The sequence below is a fragment of the Pongo abelii genome, chromosome 15, assembly GCF_028885655.2.
Source record: "Pongo abelii isolate AG06213 chromosome 15, NHGRI_mPonAbe1-v2.0_pri, whole genome shotgun sequence".
Taxonomy (NCBI): domain Eukaryota; kingdom Metazoa; phylum Chordata; class Mammalia; order Primates; family Hominidae; genus Pongo; species Pongo abelii.
This window is the reverse complement of record NC_072000.2, coordinates 95,513,759-95,532,394: the sequence shown is the minus strand read 5'-3', so window position 1 is coordinate 95,532,394 and position 18,636 is coordinate 95,513,759. Positions and strand designations below refer to the sequence as shown.

Genomic DNA, 18,636 nt, shown 5'->3' with positions numbered 1-18,636 from the left:
ACCTGGGGTTAAGCTGGTGTTCGCTGCTCGTATATAATGGGTTGCTGTAGACTAATACCTTGGTGGCTCTCTCTGTATATATTAGGTAGCGCAAAAGTAATTGCAGTTTTTGCCATTACTTTTATTTAAAAATGGCAAAAATCGCAATTACTTTTACACCAATTTATATAAACTATGCTCCCCAGTATTCACACCCCATTGTAGCCCCTTCCCCATTGACTCTGGCCTTGGCCGTGTGATTTGCTTTGGCCAATGGGACATCAGTAAGTGTGATGCAAGCAGAGGCTTGGTATGAGTTTGGGCATTAGGACTTATTCTCTTGGAATCTGTTTCATGGCGTCCCATGTAAAGAAGTTTGGCGACCACTATTGAAGAGGCTTCATGGAGAAGAAATGTTCAGCCAGTCTCAGATGTTCCAGCCATCCCACTGAATACCAGACATGTCAGGAAGAAGCCATCTTGGATGGTCTATCCCCAACAGACACCGCATGGAGCAGAAGCAGCGCCCTGCTAAGACCAGCCTTGATTGCAGAATTGTGAGATTAATGGTTTTAAGCCACTAAGTTTAAGAGTGCTTTGTTGCGCTGGGTGCGGTGGCTCACACCTGTAATTCCAGCACTTTGGGAGGCTGAGGCGGGCGGATCACAAAGTCAGGAGATGGAGACCATTCTGGCTAACATGGTGAAACCCCGTCTCTACTAAAAATACAAAAAATTAGCTGGGTGTGGTGGCGGGCACCTGTAGTCCCAGCTACTGGGAGGCTGAGGCAGGAGAATGGCATGAACCCGAATCTGGAAGGCGGAGCTTGCAGTGAGCCCAGATCGCGTCACTACACTCCAGCCTGGGCGACAGAGCGAGACTCTGTCTCAACAACAACAACAAAAAAGAGTGCTTTGTTATACAACAGTTAACTCTGTTAGCCCACATAGAGCAACAGAGGCCAGGCATGTTAATAAACTAAAGGAAAATGGTCTTGCTCTAGTACTTTAGACAGTGCTGAAGTATAAGTATGGTATAAGTCCTTGGGCACTTATACCATAACCAGAAGAGTCTTTTTTAATGTGAAATTTTGCCTGGACTTAGGTCAATGACAAATTTGGTATCTGTTTTCTCTTGCAGGACCTTTTAGAGCCTTCAGTGTCACTCCTGGGAGACAGTAGGGAGATGGGTGCCACCCAGAGAATAAGACCAGTCAAGGGTAGGAAGAATTGGTCTGAATCAAAATCTGGTTAAACTGCAGTGTAACCTGGGGGCACTTTTCCCGGAAGGGACAACCCTTTTCATCACCTGAGCCCACTGGTGGTTCTCCATATGGGGCTGAGGTGACCAAGCAGAACTGGGTGTCATTAGACCCATCTGATGGGTTTCCACACCTTGAGTCTAATCCAAGGTTCCAGTTTCTTCTGGGAAGTTAAGTAGTGACCGGAGCTAATATCATTCTGCTCTTATTTTCTGTTTCCTATGCAGAATCTAGAAGTCTCAGGAGTTTGCGGGCCCTACACAGCTGGTAATTCCCAGGAACTTTCTTCTTTTTTTTTTTTTAACTATCTGGTGCCACTTACCTCCAGCCATGCTGGATGTATTTCTGATGTTTGGTTTCTTTTGTCGAATCAAACTCCTTATGGCAGAGGGAAGGCGGGACCTCAGGTGGAGTGTGAAGGGCATCGTGTCACCTTGAATAAGTAGCAGGGAATCTGGGTGAGGGGAGGAAAGGGAATTAGAAAGGGTGACCCCCTGAAGGCAGCAGATTCAGCCTCACATAGCTTCACATACCACATCATACCCTACCCTTTGCTGGCCCTGTTCCTGGGCCTGCCTTGCAGTGGGCATTGTTTGGAACCCATTCTCCCCCGTCACATCTCCGTTTCTGATGAGAAATTCCTAACGCAAACTTCCCTGTGCCCCTCCCTTGGCCTGGAACGTCGTCCTTCCCTTCCCTAACAGCTTTCTGTTCCTCGGGAGCTGCAGAGTCTTCTCCAAAAGGCTGGTGCTGGGCTCCTTGGCCAGGAGGCACCGTGGCCTATTATTCTACTTCACTCTGAACTCCCTTCTCTCCCTAGGGCCTAGAAGGCAGGGACACATGTGAGACTTCTTCCACAGGCTCCAGAGCACCTATCGCAGCCTATGCACATAGCACGTGCCCAAAATACACACAATCAAATGAACAGACGAATGAATACCACCGCAATCGCAAATGAAATAAGACGCCGAGTTTCTGCCGACATGTGACTTCCGTTATTTAGATTTAGGTTTCTAGAAGGTATAGGGACTTTGTGCTTTCTTTGTGCTTCCCCTAACCCCACTCTAGGCACAGTGCCTTATACAATCTTTGGTGAGTAAATAGATATTATAGATTTTTTAAAGTAGAATGTGTTTTTTAAATCACAATTAAAAGTTAAAAAATATGATTTTTAAAAAATAGAGGTGGTCTCAAATCTCTAGGAAATTGTGCTCAGAAGGGAATCCTATAAGTTGACTTCTTTTTTGTTTGTTTGTTTTTCTTGAGGCAGAGTCTCACCACTCTGTCTCCCAGGCTGGAGTACAGTGACGCAATCTCAGCTCAGTGCAACTTCCACCTCCTGGCTTCAGGAGATTCTCATGCCTCAGCCACCTGAATATCTGGCATTACAGGTATGTGCCACGACACCTGGCTTGTTTTTGTATTTTTAGTAGAAGAGAGGTTTCACCATGTTGACCAGGCTGGTCTCAAACTCTTGGCCTCAAGTGATCAGCCCACCTTGGCCTCTCAAAGTGCTGGGATTATAGCGTGAGCCACCACACCTGGCCTAAATTGACTTCTTATGCTATAAAAAAAGAGGTTTTAGCCAGGTGTGGTGGCTCATGCCTGTAATCCCAGCACTTTGAGAGGCTGAGGCAGGAGGATTGCTTGAGGCCAGGAGTTTAAGACATGCCCGGGCAACATGGCAAAAACCCATGTCTACCAAAAAAAAAAAAATTGCCAGGCACGGTATTGCATACCTGTAGTCCTAGCTACTTGGGAGGTTGAGGTGGAAGGACCACTTGATCCCAGAAGGTCAAGGCTGCAGTGAGTCAAGATCACACCACTGCACTCCAGCCTGGGCAACAGAGTAAGACCTGTCTCAAAAAAAAAAAAAAAAAAAAAAGATAGGTTTTAGTATGTCAACAAAATCTAGAGCTAGATAACCACATTGTGTTGGTCTGTAAAGCATAGCCAAGGTCCTTTTCATCCAAATATACTCAGTGCCTAGCATAGTGGCACAAAGGTGGGAGTTCAGTAAGTGTTTGTTGTATGACTAGCTGACTGCAGAATGAATGAGAGCAGGATTCAAGGACAGTGCCCATAGTGAGGGTTCTGGACAAGCCTGACTTTCCACAATTCTATCTAAAGAGAAGAACTCAGTGGAATTCCACACCACCAATTTATGTTTTCAACTCTAATCTCCTAGATAGAAAATAATGTAAACCCCAGGGCCATTTTAACAAAGAATTTGAGATTGCATGAAATCTCCAGCAAACAAAACAAAAAGAATATTGCTTTGGAAGAAGGAGAGATGTACTTAGAGCCAACAGTGAGTACTTTAATAGCTGTGGGAACAAAGTGCCGTGGGGACACAGGGGAGAGAACACTTAGTCCCCGCGGGCTGCGGGGAGGGGGTGCTGGGAGGAGTCAGGTGAGGTAGGATTCCATTGCCCAGTGGAAGATTCTGAGGCTTAAAGCAGCTGTTTTGGCAGGTCAGGCCTGGGCTTGCCTAACGCCTGGGCCTGGCAAGCCTGACCCCCTTAGCCAAGCAACTGAGCTACCAGCCAGGGTCCTGAATGTCTGTGGTTCCCCAGGGTCACTGCACACTGCAGAGAGGACCTAGCACCTCTGCCTGGCACACAGCAAAGGCCAAAGAGAGAAGCTTTCCATAACCTTGTGGGGAATAGCATCCACCCCTCTGATAACCATCCTCATTTGCCCAAACCCACTGGAATGGGCCACCCCACAGGTACCTCCACCCACCCTCATTATTATGCTAGAGGGCAGCAGGTGCAAACTGTGTGCTGTTTTGCAAATACATTTTAGCCAGGAGACCAAAGTCTGAGGGTTATTGCCTTCTCTTTCCTTTATTTATGCATTGTTTTAATGTAAATGTAAGTTGATTCTAGGTTGCTTTCCTGGCCTGGAGAGAAATGAGTGTTGCCAGAAATCCTGCCCTGTGAAATGCATGCTGGGAGTGTGCCAGGCACCACAGTGTCACCCACCGTGCATGCTGGGAGGGAAAGAAAGCTGAGAGCCTCTACCTTACAGAGTCGTCCCTTTGAAGGCAGGGTTAAACAGGGTGTAACTTGGCTCCTGCAAAGTAAAAGAAAAAAAAAATGCCTTCAATATACACCAATCAGAGAATGCCCACTCACAGTAAATGATAGCAACTACCACCATATATGGGGACCCACAGTGTGCCAGGACCATGCTAGGGCCTTTACGTACATCATCTGTTAGTTTGTCACTATAGTCCCACACAAAAAAAAGGCATTGTTAATCCTATTACAGACAGAGGCTGAGGTCCAAGGAGCTCAAAGAAGTTACCTAATAATAAAGCAGGTCTAAGTTCATGTTTGTTTGATCACCATTTACCTTTCTATATGTATGAATCTATGTATGTATCCATCCATCCATCTATCCACCCATCCATTCATCCATCCATCCACCCATCCATCCATCCACCCATTCATTCATTCATTCATCCATCCATCCATCCATCCATCCATTCATCCATCCATCCATCCACCCATCCATCCATTCATCCATCCATCCACCCATTCATTCATCCATCCATCTATCCACCCATCCATCCATCTATCCATCCACCCATCTATCCATCCACCCATCCATCCATCCATCTACCCATTCATCCATCCATCCATCCCTCCACCCATTCATTCATCCATCTATCCATTCACCCATCCATCCATCCATTCACCCAGCCATTCATCCATTCACCCATCCACCCATTTTGTGGTGTTAGGAATCACATCCTCAGTATATTTTAAAAGTAACAGGGACCTTCCCACTATCCCCAACAAGGTGATTTCAGGGCCAGAGCCTCTTCAGCCCATATGTTTTTAGGGACTGAATCCTGAACTTCTCAGACTTTCTATCAGGGCACTGGGGAACCCACTGCTGCATGGTGCAGGTATCTTGTTTTCCCGAGTGGTCTTCCTCTAGAAGTGAGGTGAGATGGGATCCAATCAGTGAGCCCTGGCTAGAATCCAAAAAGCTACCTTTCTGCTCTGAGCTCTCTCTTTTCTCTTTAGAGAACAAACTATCAAACCCAGAAACATCATTCCCTAACATCAAATATATCAGAGAGGAGCCCTACAGACAGTCAACCCCTAGCAGGATCTGACAAGCCCCAAACATCAGTGTAAAAATATCTCATGTATGCTTGTCACAGATTTCTGAAATTCCACCTTCAGAAAGTAATTTCTCTGTTTACCCAAGCAATCCAATCCTAGGACTGTGTCCTACAGATGTGCTCAAACAGTGATAAAATGACTGAGTACACAGCAGCACTGTTTGTAATAGAAATGATTTAGAAACAGGCCGGGGACAGTGGCTCATGGCTGTAATCCCGGCACTTTGGGAGGCCAAGATGGGAGGATCGCCGGACCCCAGCAGTTTGAGACCAGCCTAGGCAACATGGCAAAACCCTGTCTCTACAAAAAATACAAAAATTAGCCAGATGTGGTGGTGCATGCCTGTAATCCCAGCTACCCGGGAGGCTGAGGCAGGAGAATCGCTTGAACCTGGGAGGCGGAGGTTGCAGTGAGCCGAGATCACGCCACTGCACTCCAGTCTGGGTGACAGAGCGAGACTCCATCTCAAAAAAAAAAAAAAAAAGAATGAGGCTACTCTACACACCTTATCTGAAACACTCTCCCAATGATGCAAAATTAACAAGGCAAGGTGGAGAATTCTCTATCAACTGACATGCCCATGTTCTGTTCACATTCACACAGACATCTGTGGAAGGATGGAGAAGAGCTTGGTATCAGTGGTGCCCTCAGAGGGGAAAGTGGGAGACTAGGGCCTGAGCAGGAGTGGCTGTCGCACTATATTTTATGTGAATGGCGCCCTCTGGAGTTGTGCCTTGGGGTGGCCCTGATGGAAGAGAGGCTTTCTGCTCTTTATCTTTTCTGTACTTTTTTTTTTTTTGGAAACAGGGTCTTGTTCTGTTGCCCAGGCTAGAGTGCAGTGGTGCAATCACAATTCACTGCAGCCTCAAACCTCCCGGGCTCAAGCAATCCTCCCACCTCAGTCCCCTGAGTAGCTGGGACTACAGGTGAGCACCACCACGCCCAGCTAATTTTTAAATTTTTCTTTTTGTAGAGACGGGGCCGGTCTTAAACTCTTGGGCTCAAATGATCGGTCAGCCTTTGCCTCTCAAAGTGCCGGGATTATAGGAGTAAGCCGCCGTGCAAGGCCAAAGCCACCACGCCTGGCCATCAGTCAACTCTCTAGCCTATAAAAACACGTTTATCTCTTTGGAGATTCCAAGGATTTTAGAAGTTGTATGCCAGGAAACCAGAGGAAGACCAAATACGTATCTCATAATATCACAGTACCTCACTGAGTGGTGGTAAGGGTTAAAGCTGTAAACACATGTAAGGCTCTCAGGACACTTCTGGCCGGTTCACAGCGCTGTGGAAGTGTTACCCATGTTTATTACTCTGGGCCCCGTGCCAAAAACACAGTGGTGAATAAGACAGTCACAGCCCACACTCACAGGGGTTTACCATCCCAGGAGACAGACATTAAACGCATAATTACCATCTACCATCGTGTCTGTCTTCCAGGAAAAGATAGAAAAGTAAATAGTTAACTATAACACCATGTGCTTAGCGCTCCCAGGCCTGTGGACTCTGGGTGGAGGAGAAGGGGCTGAGTCTAAAAGGAGAGTAGGGGTCAGACTAGAAGCAGGCTGGGGAGGGAGAAGGCCCTCTAGGCCCAGGGGCCAGCAGGAGCAAGGCAGGGAGGTATTGGGGGGGACCAGCTGTCTGTGCTGCAGAGCCTAACACAAGGCAGGAGGTGGCGGGAGCTGTGGCTGGAAGGGAAAGCAGAGGCCGGCTCATGGGGACCCACCTGTCATGTGAAGAAATCTGGATTTATCCCGGAGCCTCAGGAAATCACAGAAGGTACTGAGCAGTGAGTGATTTGTGAAACTTGCCTTTTAGGAAGCCAGTAGGGCTGCAGGTGGGGGACGGACGGCAGGGCAGCCAAAGTGCAAAGTTGGCAGATGAGATGAGAGCGCAGGGCAGAGACAGGAGCATCAGAAAGTCTCTCTCGCAGGTGTGAAAGGAAAATAAATCTTGAGACCCCAAAATCACTAAGCCAAAGGGAAAAGTCAAGCTGGGAACTGCGCATGCCTGCCTCCCATTTTGTTCCTAAATAAGATCGCTAAAAGATGAATTCCTTGCGGGCTTCAACATCCTTACCCTAAAACAGTTCTATTGAATTTCACCCTGGCAATGTAAATTGACAGCTTATTTTCATGGGTGCCTGATAAAGGATAGACAGAACCCAAAGTCATCCCTCTGAGGCTCACCTGAGACAAATGCATATCTGATTGCTTCCTCTGCCCTGTTGTTTATGTAAAAATGTAAATTCACTGAGCCAGACTAAGGCATAAGTGGCATTCCTCTACCCTCCTCTCACATGGAAATTGTGTATTCAGTGAAAGGCTGATCAATCTCACACACAGATTGATTTCTCATGTCTCCCTAAAATGTATAAAACCAAGCTGTGGCCAGGCATGGTGGTTCACGCCTGTAATCCCAGCACTTTGGCAGGCCAAGTTGGGCAGATCACCTGAGGTCAGGAGCTCAAGACCAGCCTGGCCAACATGGCAAAATCTCGTCTTTACTAAATATACAAAAATTAGCTGGGCATGGTGGTGCACACCTGTAATTCCAGCTACTTGGGAGGCTGAGGCAGGAGAACTGCTTGAACCTGGGAGGCAGAGGCTGCAGTGAGTCGAGATCGCACCACTGCACTCCAGCCTGGGTGACAGAGTGAGACCCTGTCTCAAAAAACAAACAAACAAACAAACAAAAATAATAAAAACCTGTACCCCGACCACCTTGGGTACATGTCCTCGGGACCTCCTGAGGCTGTGTGTTAAGGCTGTATGTTAACGCTGTGTCCTTAACTTTGGCAAAATAAACTTTCTAAGTTGACTGAGCTCTGTCTTAGATACTTTTGGGTTCACACAGGAAAGAACCTTGCAGGGGAGAGGCTGCCTTCATCCTTCATGGGCCCGGCAAGGCCTGCATGAGCAGGCAGTGCTCAGCACACCCTGGGGAGCAGCTGAGGTTGTTCCTGTGACGCAGAAACAAGGAAGCAGGCTCACACCCAAGGGAGGGGGTTTTCCTCGTTTCCTTTCAGTTCAGAGAAGACAAGGCTTTCCATCTGTTGTACTCACTGCTGGATGTGCAGCATCAACAGTGCCTGGCACATGGAAGGTGCCCAATAATGTTCACTGTCAGCCAGGTGCGGTGGCTCACGTCTGTAATCCCCAGCACTTTGAGAGGCCGAGATGGGCGGATCACTTGAGGACAGGAGTTTGAGATCAGCCTGGCCAACATGGTGAAACCCTGTCTCTACTAAAAATACAAAAATTAGCTGGGTGTGGTGGCGCATGTCTATAATCCCAGTTACTGGGGAGGCTGAGGCACGAGACTCGCTTGAACCAGGGAGGTGGAGGTTGCAGTGAGCCGAGATTTCACCACTGCACTCCAGCCTGGGTGACAGAGCGAGACTGTGTCTATAATAAATAAATAAATACATAAAGCTCACTGTCAGGAGGGATGGGCAGAGCATGTGGCTCACACAAAGGCAGCTGAGAAAAGGCAGCCAGGGAGGCAGGAGAGAAACTTTGTGATTCAGAAGCAAGTATTTCAAGGAGGAATTTACGGTCCAGGGAGGTCAAGGAAGATAAAACTCAAGAAGCATCCACTGAACTTTATAACCCAGGCTCCTTCTCCCAGTTTATCCCACTGAAGCCCTCACAGCTCCGCCAGCCCACAAGGACAGGAAACACCTTATATTCATGTAGCATCGTATTTAGAACCGTGAAGGATGCACACGAAAAACAGAAGACACAGTTTCCTTGAAGCCTCCAGTCCAGTCAAGAAGATCCTATTATTTACAAGAATAAACAACTCACAGTGTTACAAAACTCCATTTTTGGTTTCTGTAGATGTCCCCTGGATCACTTCCCCAGAGTCCCACAACTTGATAATGGAAGAACAAAATGAGTAGGTGTGCAGACCTTGTCTCTCTACTCATTAATTTTTGTGGTAGGAGTTGCTCAATGTTTGCCAAGAGAGTTGCTGGTGGTAGCCTAAATACAACTGCAAATTTGCAAAATAAGTGTTGCTGCAAGGAAGAAGGCATCCTAACTGTATATTTTATTTAAAAAATGGTATTATAATAGCAGAGACAAAAGATTGGGGAAATGCTGGTAGTCATAATTAAGATTTGTTTATTTAATAGGCTAAATACAAGGGCTCCCCACATGCAAAGAATTGTTAATGAAACAAGTATTTTCTTTCTTTCTTTTTTTTCTTGAGACAGGGTCTTGCTCTGTCATCAGACTGGAGTGCAGGTAGTGCAATGATGGCTCACTGCAGCCTCAACCTCTCAGGCTCAAGCCATCCTCCCGCCTAAGCCTCCTGAGTAGCTTGGGACCACCACAGGCATGCACCACCGTGCCCAGCTAATTTCTTTTCTTTTTTTGTAAAGATGGGGGTCTCACTATGCTACCCAGGCTGTATTTTCTGAACTCCTGGGCTCAAGCGATCCTCCTGCCTTGGACTCCCAAAGTGTTAGGATTACAGGCATGAGCCACAACACCTGGCCAAAACAAATATTTTCAATGAAAGCAGATGGTGGTCCCTTCTCCTCCCCTTTCTAAACAATTCAGTCCTAAAGCCACAAGGTGGAGCTGGGTAAGGTAGGACTCCGTGGTGGGGAATGGCGGGTAGCATCTCTTATGACATGAGACCCTGTCTATAAAGAAAAAAGAGAGGCTGGGTGGGGTGGCTCATGCCTGTAATCCCAGCACTTTGGGAGGCCGAGGCCAGGAGTTCAAGACCAGTCTGGCCAACATGGCAAAACCCCGTCTCTACTAAAAATACAAAAATGAGCCAGGTGTGGAGGCGCATGCCTGTAACTCCAGCTACTCAGGAGGCTGAGACAGGAGAATCTCTTGAACTCAGGAGGCAGAGGTTGCAGTGAGCCAAGATCGCACCACTGCACTCCAGTCTGGGCAACAGAGCAAGACTGCATCTCAAAAAAAAAAAAAAAAAAAAAAAGAAAAGACAAAATAAAAAAGATGAATAATGAGATATAAAAAAGATTTTCTTTAGTACCATTCTTGAAATGTTTTGTCACTTTGCAATTATTTTAAAATAAAAAAAATAGGCCAGGCATGGTGGCTCACGCCTGTAATCCCAGCACTTTGGGAGGCCGAGGCGGGCGGATCATGAGGTCAGGAGATCGAGACCATCCTGTCTAGCACAGTGAAACCCTGTCTCTACTAAATAATAAAAAAAAATTAGCCAAGTGTGGTGGTGGGCGCCGCCTGTAGTCCCAGCTACTCGGGAGGCTGAGGCAGAAGAATGGTGTGAACCTGGGAGGCGGAGCTTGCAGTGAGCCGAGATCACGCCACTGCACCCCAGCCTGGGCGACAGAGCGAGACTCCATCTCAAAAAAACAAAACAACAACAACAAAAAAATAAGAAACTATAGAAAAATTATGGATAAACAAAATGTGGTATATACATACAGTAGAATATTCTTCAGCCTTAAAAAGGAAGGAAATTCTGATGCATGCTACAACATGGGTGAACCCTGAGCATGTTATGCAAACTGAAATAAGTCAGACACAAGTGACAAATATTGTATGATTCCATTTCTACGAGGCACCCACAACGGACAGATGAACAGAGATGGAAAGCTGAATGGTGGTGACCACAGGCTGGGTCCAGGAGATGGGGTGGGGAATGGGGAGTTATGGTGTAATGGACAGAGAGTTTCAGTTTGGGAAGATGAAGAGAGTTCTAGAAATGGAAGGCGGTGATGGTTGCACAACAATGTGAATGTACTTAATGCCACAGAACTGTACACTTAAAAATGATTAAGATGGTAAACTGTATGTTATATATTTTTTACCATAATAAAAATTTTAAATTAAAATGTTAAAAATCAAGTTGTGATTGTTAAAAAACATTCAGATTAAGGCCAGGTGTGGTGGCTCATGCCTGGAATCTCAGCACTTTGGGACGCTGAGGCGGTAGGATCCCTTGAGTCCAGGAGTGCGAGACCCCCATCTCTACAAAAAATAAAAACTAAAAAAAATTAGCCAGCATGGTGGTGCGTGCCTGTAATCCCAGCTACTCAGGAGGCTGAGGCAGGAGGATTGCTTGAGCCCAGGAGGTCCAGACTGCTGTGAGCCACGATTGCACCACTGTACTCCAGCCTGGGGACAGTGAGACATTCTCTCAAAAAAAAAAGAAACATTCACATTAAATGTTTAGTTTCAAATTGTTGGTGTGAAAAGCAACAATTTTTCAATGTGTTGCTGAAAAGCACCACACCAGACTCAATGTGTGTCTTGAATATCAAATATGCTAGCCCCAGGGCCCCTGTTCCAGCTCCACAGGAAGGCGCTTATCTTGGGAAAGGAAGGTTTTGTGTGGGTGCTTCACACAGGCTAAACTGGATTTTTTTTTTTTTTTTTTTTTTTTTTGAGATGGAGTCTCACTCTGTCGCCCAGGCTGGAGTGCAGCGGCGCAATCTCCGCTCATTGCAACCTCCACCTGCGGGGTTCAAGCAATTCTCCTGCTGCAGCCTCCTGAGTAGCTGGGACTATAGGTGCCCACCACCACGCCTGGCTAATTTTTGTATTTTTAGTAGAGGCAGGGTTTCACCATATTGGCCAGGCTGGTCTCAAACTCCTGACCTTGTGATATGCCCGCCTTGGCCATCCAAAGTGTTGGGATTACGGGTGTGAGCCACCGCACCCAGCCCAAACATAAGCTTTATGACTCTGAAAATTTGGGAATAACTCTGTCTGCCCAGCATCACTGTGAATGTCCATTCTTAGAGAATTCTAGAATATTTGAGAGCCTCATTCTTCAAAGTAAATCTGCTTGTAGTTACTTAGCCAAATAAAACAACCCAACCAAGTGGCAAAAGTCCAAGGTATGACTGCTATGGGCAAGAAAGGCCAACCCTTCTGTTTCACAGTTTGCTTGGCCTGTAAAACTAGAGCACACGTGTTTGCTTATTTAGTACAGAGTTTCTGCAACGGGTCCGTCAGGCCAAATTCCTGTAATCACAAAATATGATGCACGAAATCTACATGCAGGTTGAGTGTATGATACTGCCAACAGTAAACGCTGAGTCATCGGTTCCATGGTTAGTCTTAACGATAAACCAGGCAGTTCCTTTAATGATGTTTAGCTACTTCTGGCACTGCACGGCTCAACCAACGGCCTGACCCACAAGCCTACTTCAAGGTCACCATGAGCACCACTCCCTGGTTGGAGAGACTGGGGGCTCCACACATCTCCATCACTGGGAAAGAACTTGCCAGAGTGATAACGACCTAGGGACACCACCTGCATACACAGAAGACATGCTGAACTAATAGCAAAGTATGTCAACTCTTTGGGCCTCAGTTTCTTTCCTTTTCTTTTTTTTTTTTTTTTTTTTTGAGATGGAGTTTCGCTCTTGTTGCCCAGGCTGGGGTGCAATGGCACAATCTCGGCTCACAGCAACCTCCGCCTCACGGGTTCAAGCGATTCTCCTGCCTCAGCCTCCCGAGTAGCTGGGATTATAGGCATGCCCCACCACACCTGGCTAATTTTGTATTTTTAGTAGAGACGGGGTTTCTCCATGTTGGTCAGGCTGATCTCAAACTCCCCACCTCAGGTGATCCACCCGCCTCAGCCTCCCAAAGTGCTGAAATTACAGGTATGAGCCACCGCGCCTGGCCTTTACTTTTCTTGAGACAGGGTCTCACTCTGTCACCCAGGCTGGGGTGCAGTGGCACAATCACGGCTTACTACAGCCTTGACCTCCTGGGATCAAGCGATCCTTCCTATCTCAGCTTCCTCAGTAGCTGCTACTACAGGTACACTGCACCATGCCTGGCTAACTTTTGTATTTTTTGGTAGAGACAAGGTTTCACCATCTTGCCCAAGGCTGGTCTTGAACTCTTGAGCTCAAGTGATCCTTCTGCCTTGGCCTCCCAAAGTGCTGGGGTTACAGGCATGAGCCACTGCGCCCAGCAAGGGCCTGTTTCTTCATGTCAAATGCCACACATGCAGGACAGATATTTTGTTAGCACCTTCTGGTTCTATCATTTTTGTAATCTGTAACTAAACAATAATTTATGAGTTAATGATGTTATTGATTTTTAAGTTTTTGGTTTTTAAAATAAATTCCTAGCCAGGCACAGTGGCTCATGCCTGTAATCCCAGCACTTTGAGAGGCCAAGGTGGGTGGATCGCTTGAACTCAGGAGTTCGAGACCAGCCTGAGCAAAATGGTGAGACCCTGTCTTTACTAAAAATACAAAAAAATAGCCAGGCATGGTGATACACACCTGTGGTCCCAGCAACTTGGGAGGCTGAGGTAGGAGTATCGCTTGAGCCTTCGGGGTGGAGGTTGCAGTGAGCTGAGATGCAGTGAGCCACTGCACTCCAGCCTGGGTGACGGAGACAGACCCTGTCTCAAGAAAAAAAAGTAAATCCTTTGTTAGAGATGTATGTTTCTTTCTTTTTTGAGACAGAGATTTACTCTGCCATCCAGGCTGGAGTGCAGCGGTGCGATCTTGGCTCACTGTAACCTCCACCGCCTTGGTTCAAACGATTCTCCCGCCTCACCCTCCCAAGTAGCTGGGATTACAGGTGCATGCCACCGCACCTGGCTAATTTTTGTATTTTTAGTAGAAATGGGGTTTCACTATATTGGCCAGGCTGGTCTCGAACTCCTGACCTTAAGTGATCCACCTGCCTCAGCCTCCCAAAGTGCTGGGACTACAGGCTCACGTGAGCCACTGCGCCCCATCTGTGTTTCTTTAATTGAGAATAAAATTATCTTCAGTTGGTTGGTGCTTAGAATGACCGGTCTCAGAGTCACACATTCATCCAGAATTACACTTGCCCTGCTCTGAAGAAGAATGCCACCTGAGAGCACAAATGTATAGAAAGAAACGTACATAATAAAGTCATCACAGAAGCAGATATGGTGGGACAGATGTAATAACAGATGCCCTTTAAACTTGATCCTCTCACGCTAGGCCTAAAATAAAAGTGTTAGATTTATTGTGTGTATATATGGGTTACGTTTCGGAATACATGAAATTGGTCTAAATCTAAATAAAAATGAGCTAAGCTCTGCCTAGGTTCATTTACATTCATCTATCAACAGCCTTGCAGAGATGGTTATGTAAGTGCTACGGGATGGTTCCAGCACTTGTTTCAAAGGGTCTTTCAGTCCATTCAAGCTGCATCCAAAAATATTTGAGGCTGGGCCCTATTCTGTACTGCCTGCAGCTTCACAAACTGAAAACCTCCGTATCAGACGTGGTTATGCCCTACCTTGCTCGGCTTTCTGGGTTAGATCCTCTGAAATTTCATTTTATGAGTATTCCTGATTACCAAATGCTCAGAACTCAGCTCCTGCCCTACAAATTCTTTATGACATTGCATAAAACCAGTGACAGTGCCACATCCAGGCAGGATGAGGACCATACACTCCTAACTATGGAGACAGGAATGCTGGCAGTGTTACTTTTGAGGTCACTGTTGGCCAAGATAATTGCTTCACTAGGCAAAGGCAAACCTCCTTAAGTGAGTTTCCTGGGAGGACTCAGAGAGGAAGGCCACAAGTGCTCCAGGAGGGAGGATGCACCATCAGGGACCTTGGACAATGACAGTGAGAAGCCTCTGGGGACCATTCTACAGGGGACTTCTTCCCTGGCCGTGCAGCTGACAGGCCCCAGGAAGCAGAATCCCTGGGCTCTCCCTGGCAGCTCTCGGTGCATTTCCAGGGGAACGGGTTGGCAGCCCCGTGCTGGGTGGTGCGCTCCATCCATTTCTATGGTACCTATCACCATGGTACCTACTTGCTCTGAAAAACACAGCTAAAAACAGAACATAAAGAATAGGAGCACAGTCCGCTTCCCTGCAGTCACCTTCTGCAGCTGTTGTTATGCCTCAAGATTGCTCTCATGGGCCTCTTCCATTCTGAGTTTCCATGTTTTTGTTGTATGTGACCTTCAAAAACAAGAGGCTTACTATCCGCATCAGCCTTGTCTTGGGGACAATGTGTGTGGCCTGAGGCTTCAAAAATGTCCCACTCGTCTTGCTGCAGGTGTACATTCCTCCGGGGGACACATTCACCCAGGAAGCAGCTCCTCCCAGGGCTTGCTCGGAGCCCCATATCAGATGTTTTCGGGAAAGGGGAAAAAGTGGGAGTGGAGGATGACTGTGACGTTAGTGGACATAGGTGCCCCGAGGAAGGACCTGCGCTTATTCCAACAAAGAGGATCCTAAGCTTTCTCAGGAACATGCTGGAAATTGTGCTCAGGGAAAGATCCACAAGGCCAAATCACTTCTCCAAAGGTTTTCTTTAACTCAACAATTATCCTTCACAGCAGTGCTCAGCCCAGCCATGGTAATCAGACAGAACTTGAGTTCAAATCCCAACTCAGCCACTTGTCAGCCATGTGAGATTAGTGGGCAACCTCTCGAAGGTTAAATTTACTCATTTTTAAAATGGGGCATGGGCCAGGCATGGTGGTACACGCCTTAATTCCAGCACTTTGGGAGGCTGAGGAGGGTGGATGGCTTGAGCTCAGGAGTTCGAGACAAGCCTGAGCAACATGGTGAGACCCTGTCTCTACAAAAAAATACAAAAATTAGCCAGGCATGGTGGTGCAGAGCTGTGGTCCCAGCTACTCGGGAGATTGATGTGGGAGGATTGCTTGAGCCTCAGAGGTCAAGGCTGCTGTGAGCCATGATCACGTCACCACACTCTAGCCTGGGCAACAGGGTGAGAGCCTGTCTCCAAAAATAAAAAAGAAAATTAAAGAGGGAAAAGGAAATGGGGATGAGTGTATAGACCTTACAGGGACAAGCCCCTTGCTGTGACCTCGGCCTCCACGGTCATTCCTTGGCTTTCCCATCTACAAAATGGGGAGGATAATGGCGCCTGCTTCAAAGAAGCTTTGGGATGGTTCCAGGAGATGATGTATGTAAAGTGCTGAGAGAGCACTGGGTACGTTGCAAGTGCTCAATAACTGCTGGAGATGCAGGTGTGAGGAGGAGGAGGAGGGGGATGGTGGTGACAGTCAGGACAAGGATGCTCTGTGGGTACCGTTTGTGTCAACCCCGTCTTGGTTCTCCTAGGCGTGACTTCCTGTCCTCAGTCCTGGTGGGGCGGGTACAAACAGGGCCTCAACTCACGAGTGGACCCCTCCCTCCAGACTCCCAGATGCATTCATCCGTGTCTCTGGGCATAGTGGATGTAGCTGAGGATAAGCTCAGGCTGCGAGGTGGGTACACCATGCAGAAGGGTCATCAGCCCAGGTGCTCGATGCAATACATAGGACAAAGGAATTCTCATGTCCTGGAGAAAACCCCAATGTGGTTACCTGCTTGTCAGCTTTGGAGTCAACAGCCCTGAGGACTCAAGTCCCCTTTTGACAGAGTGGCTCTGGACAAGTCACTTGCCTTTCCTTCTCCATCTGTGAAATGGGGCAAAGAGGGAGGTTGGGAGCATTAAAAGAGAAAATGTAGAAAAGCCTCCAGCCTAGAGTCAGCACATAGTGGGCTCTCAGCAGCTGTGGGTTCCCTTCTTTTCTAACCCCCCACGCTGAACATTTTAAGGCTGAGTAAATACTCCATTTAATGAATAAAGGATTAGGCTCTATAATAGGAGGAAACAGGCTCATTTCCTGAATTTGCTAGTAATCCAGTAAATGCTGCACTAAAACTCCCAGACTCACACAAAGCCTGAGGCCCCGCAGGCTCCCCACAAGGCCCCTTCCAGCATCCCCAACTCCCTCCCAAATGCTCCATTTCTCACAACTCACTTTCAAGAACAAAGAATGCTCTGCTCTAGCCAAACAAATCTGTGGGCTACAATCATATACTGCTTGTGCCTTCCTGCCTTTTTATTTCACAAAAGCAACTTTCCTGTTGTGATCTTTGTGGCTGTCTCCCTGACAAACCCCACTTCCCACGAGAGCTCCCAATTTTCATTTGAGGGTCCATGTGCCTCCAAGGACAAAGCATGCCACTTAAGCTAAGCCAGTCAGCTCATTCCATCCCTCCGGTAGGCAGGGATTCCTGAGATCTAAGCTGGTCCAATCAGGATGACTCCCATGACTCCTTTTTTCTGATACACAGTCTCGCTCTGTTGCTAAGGCTGGAGTGCAGTAGTGCCATCTCGGCTCACTGCAACCTCTGCCTCCTGGGTTCAAGCAATTCTTTTGTCTCAGCCTCCTGAGTAGCTGGGACTACAGGCACCCGCCACCATGCCCGGCTAATTTTTGTATGTTTAGTAGAGACAAAGTTTCACCATACTGGTCAGGCCGGTCTCAAACTCCTGACTTAAGGTGATCCACCTGCCTCAGCCTCCCAAAGTCCTGGTAGCCACTGCGCCCCGCCCTGCTCTTCCTGTTTTGACCATTTATATAGTTACTTGATAAATGTTTGTTACCAAATGGCCAATAGAATCTCCTGAAACCAGAAACACTCTGTCCCAGGGACCCTCCCACCCTGGCTGAACAGTCTGAAAAGTACCAGGCTCTGGGCTGAATGCTTGACATATGTCATCTCATTTTCAGAAAATGGCTCATTGCATTTATGTTATTCTTGGACCCAAGGGCTGGTGGCGTTTTTCCAAGGCTTGTGAGTGGAGCCTGTTTGGATTGGAAGAGGAGATCTTATACAGAGGAACTAACACAGAGAGCGGTGGCCCTACATGTTGGCACAGAGCTGGATGGAAAGGGCAAGGCCTTTAGGTTTAATTCTTGACTCTACTTATTACGTGGATGATCTTGGGCAAGTTACTTTGCATATTTGTGTCTCCGTTTTTTCATGTGGCAAAGGAAGATGGAATCCCAACACCTCTGTGGGTTATTGGAAGATTAAATCATGTTAGTCAAATACCCAGCACGACGTCTGGCATAGTCTTGCTCTTTCTCTACTATATTTCTCCTCTGCTGAACACTGACCAGTGGCTGGGCCCTCACAGGTGTATGTCGCCCCACTCTCTGTGGATGACCATCAACCCTACCCAGGAGCTGAAGGGTGATATAGAGGCTCCAGAAAACATTGGCCACCAGGTGGGAAGACATCTCCATCCCATACCTTGCCAAACATAGATTTGCTGTCAGAAAGGCAGAGCACGTGGAGAAACGATTGTAGACCAGGCCACTTGTTTCATTGCAAATCCATTGTATTTAGATTACACCTAAGTCTTTGTCTTCTTGTCTCTGCTCAGCAAGCCATGAACACTTCCAGATCTGACAGCCTGAGCAAACTGTTCCTCAGAACTGCCAAAACCGCCATTAGATCCTTTTTTTTTTTG

General features: G+C 47.2%; 1 protein-coding gene across 20 annotated transcripts in view; it reads right to left on the bottom strand.

Annotated features, from left to right (window-relative positions):
* The window catches only part of DGLUCY (D-glutamate cyclase), a 163,805-nt gene that overhangs the window by 62,198 nt on the left and 82,971 nt on the right, over nucleotides 1-18,636 (bottom strand). For 7 of the 20 annotated variants that reach the window (XM_024231174.3, XM_024231169.3, XM_024231170.3 and 4 more), the window contains 2 exon segments: nucleotides 4,267-4,318; nucleotides 1,563-1,694 (listed from right to left, as the gene is read on the bottom strand). In XM_024231174.3, coding sequence (XP_024086942.2) covers nucleotides 1,563-1,665 — 103 coding nt within the window. In that variant the 5' untranslated portion in view covers nucleotides 1,666-1,694; nucleotides 4,267-4,318. 20 annotated transcript variants of the gene reach the window in all.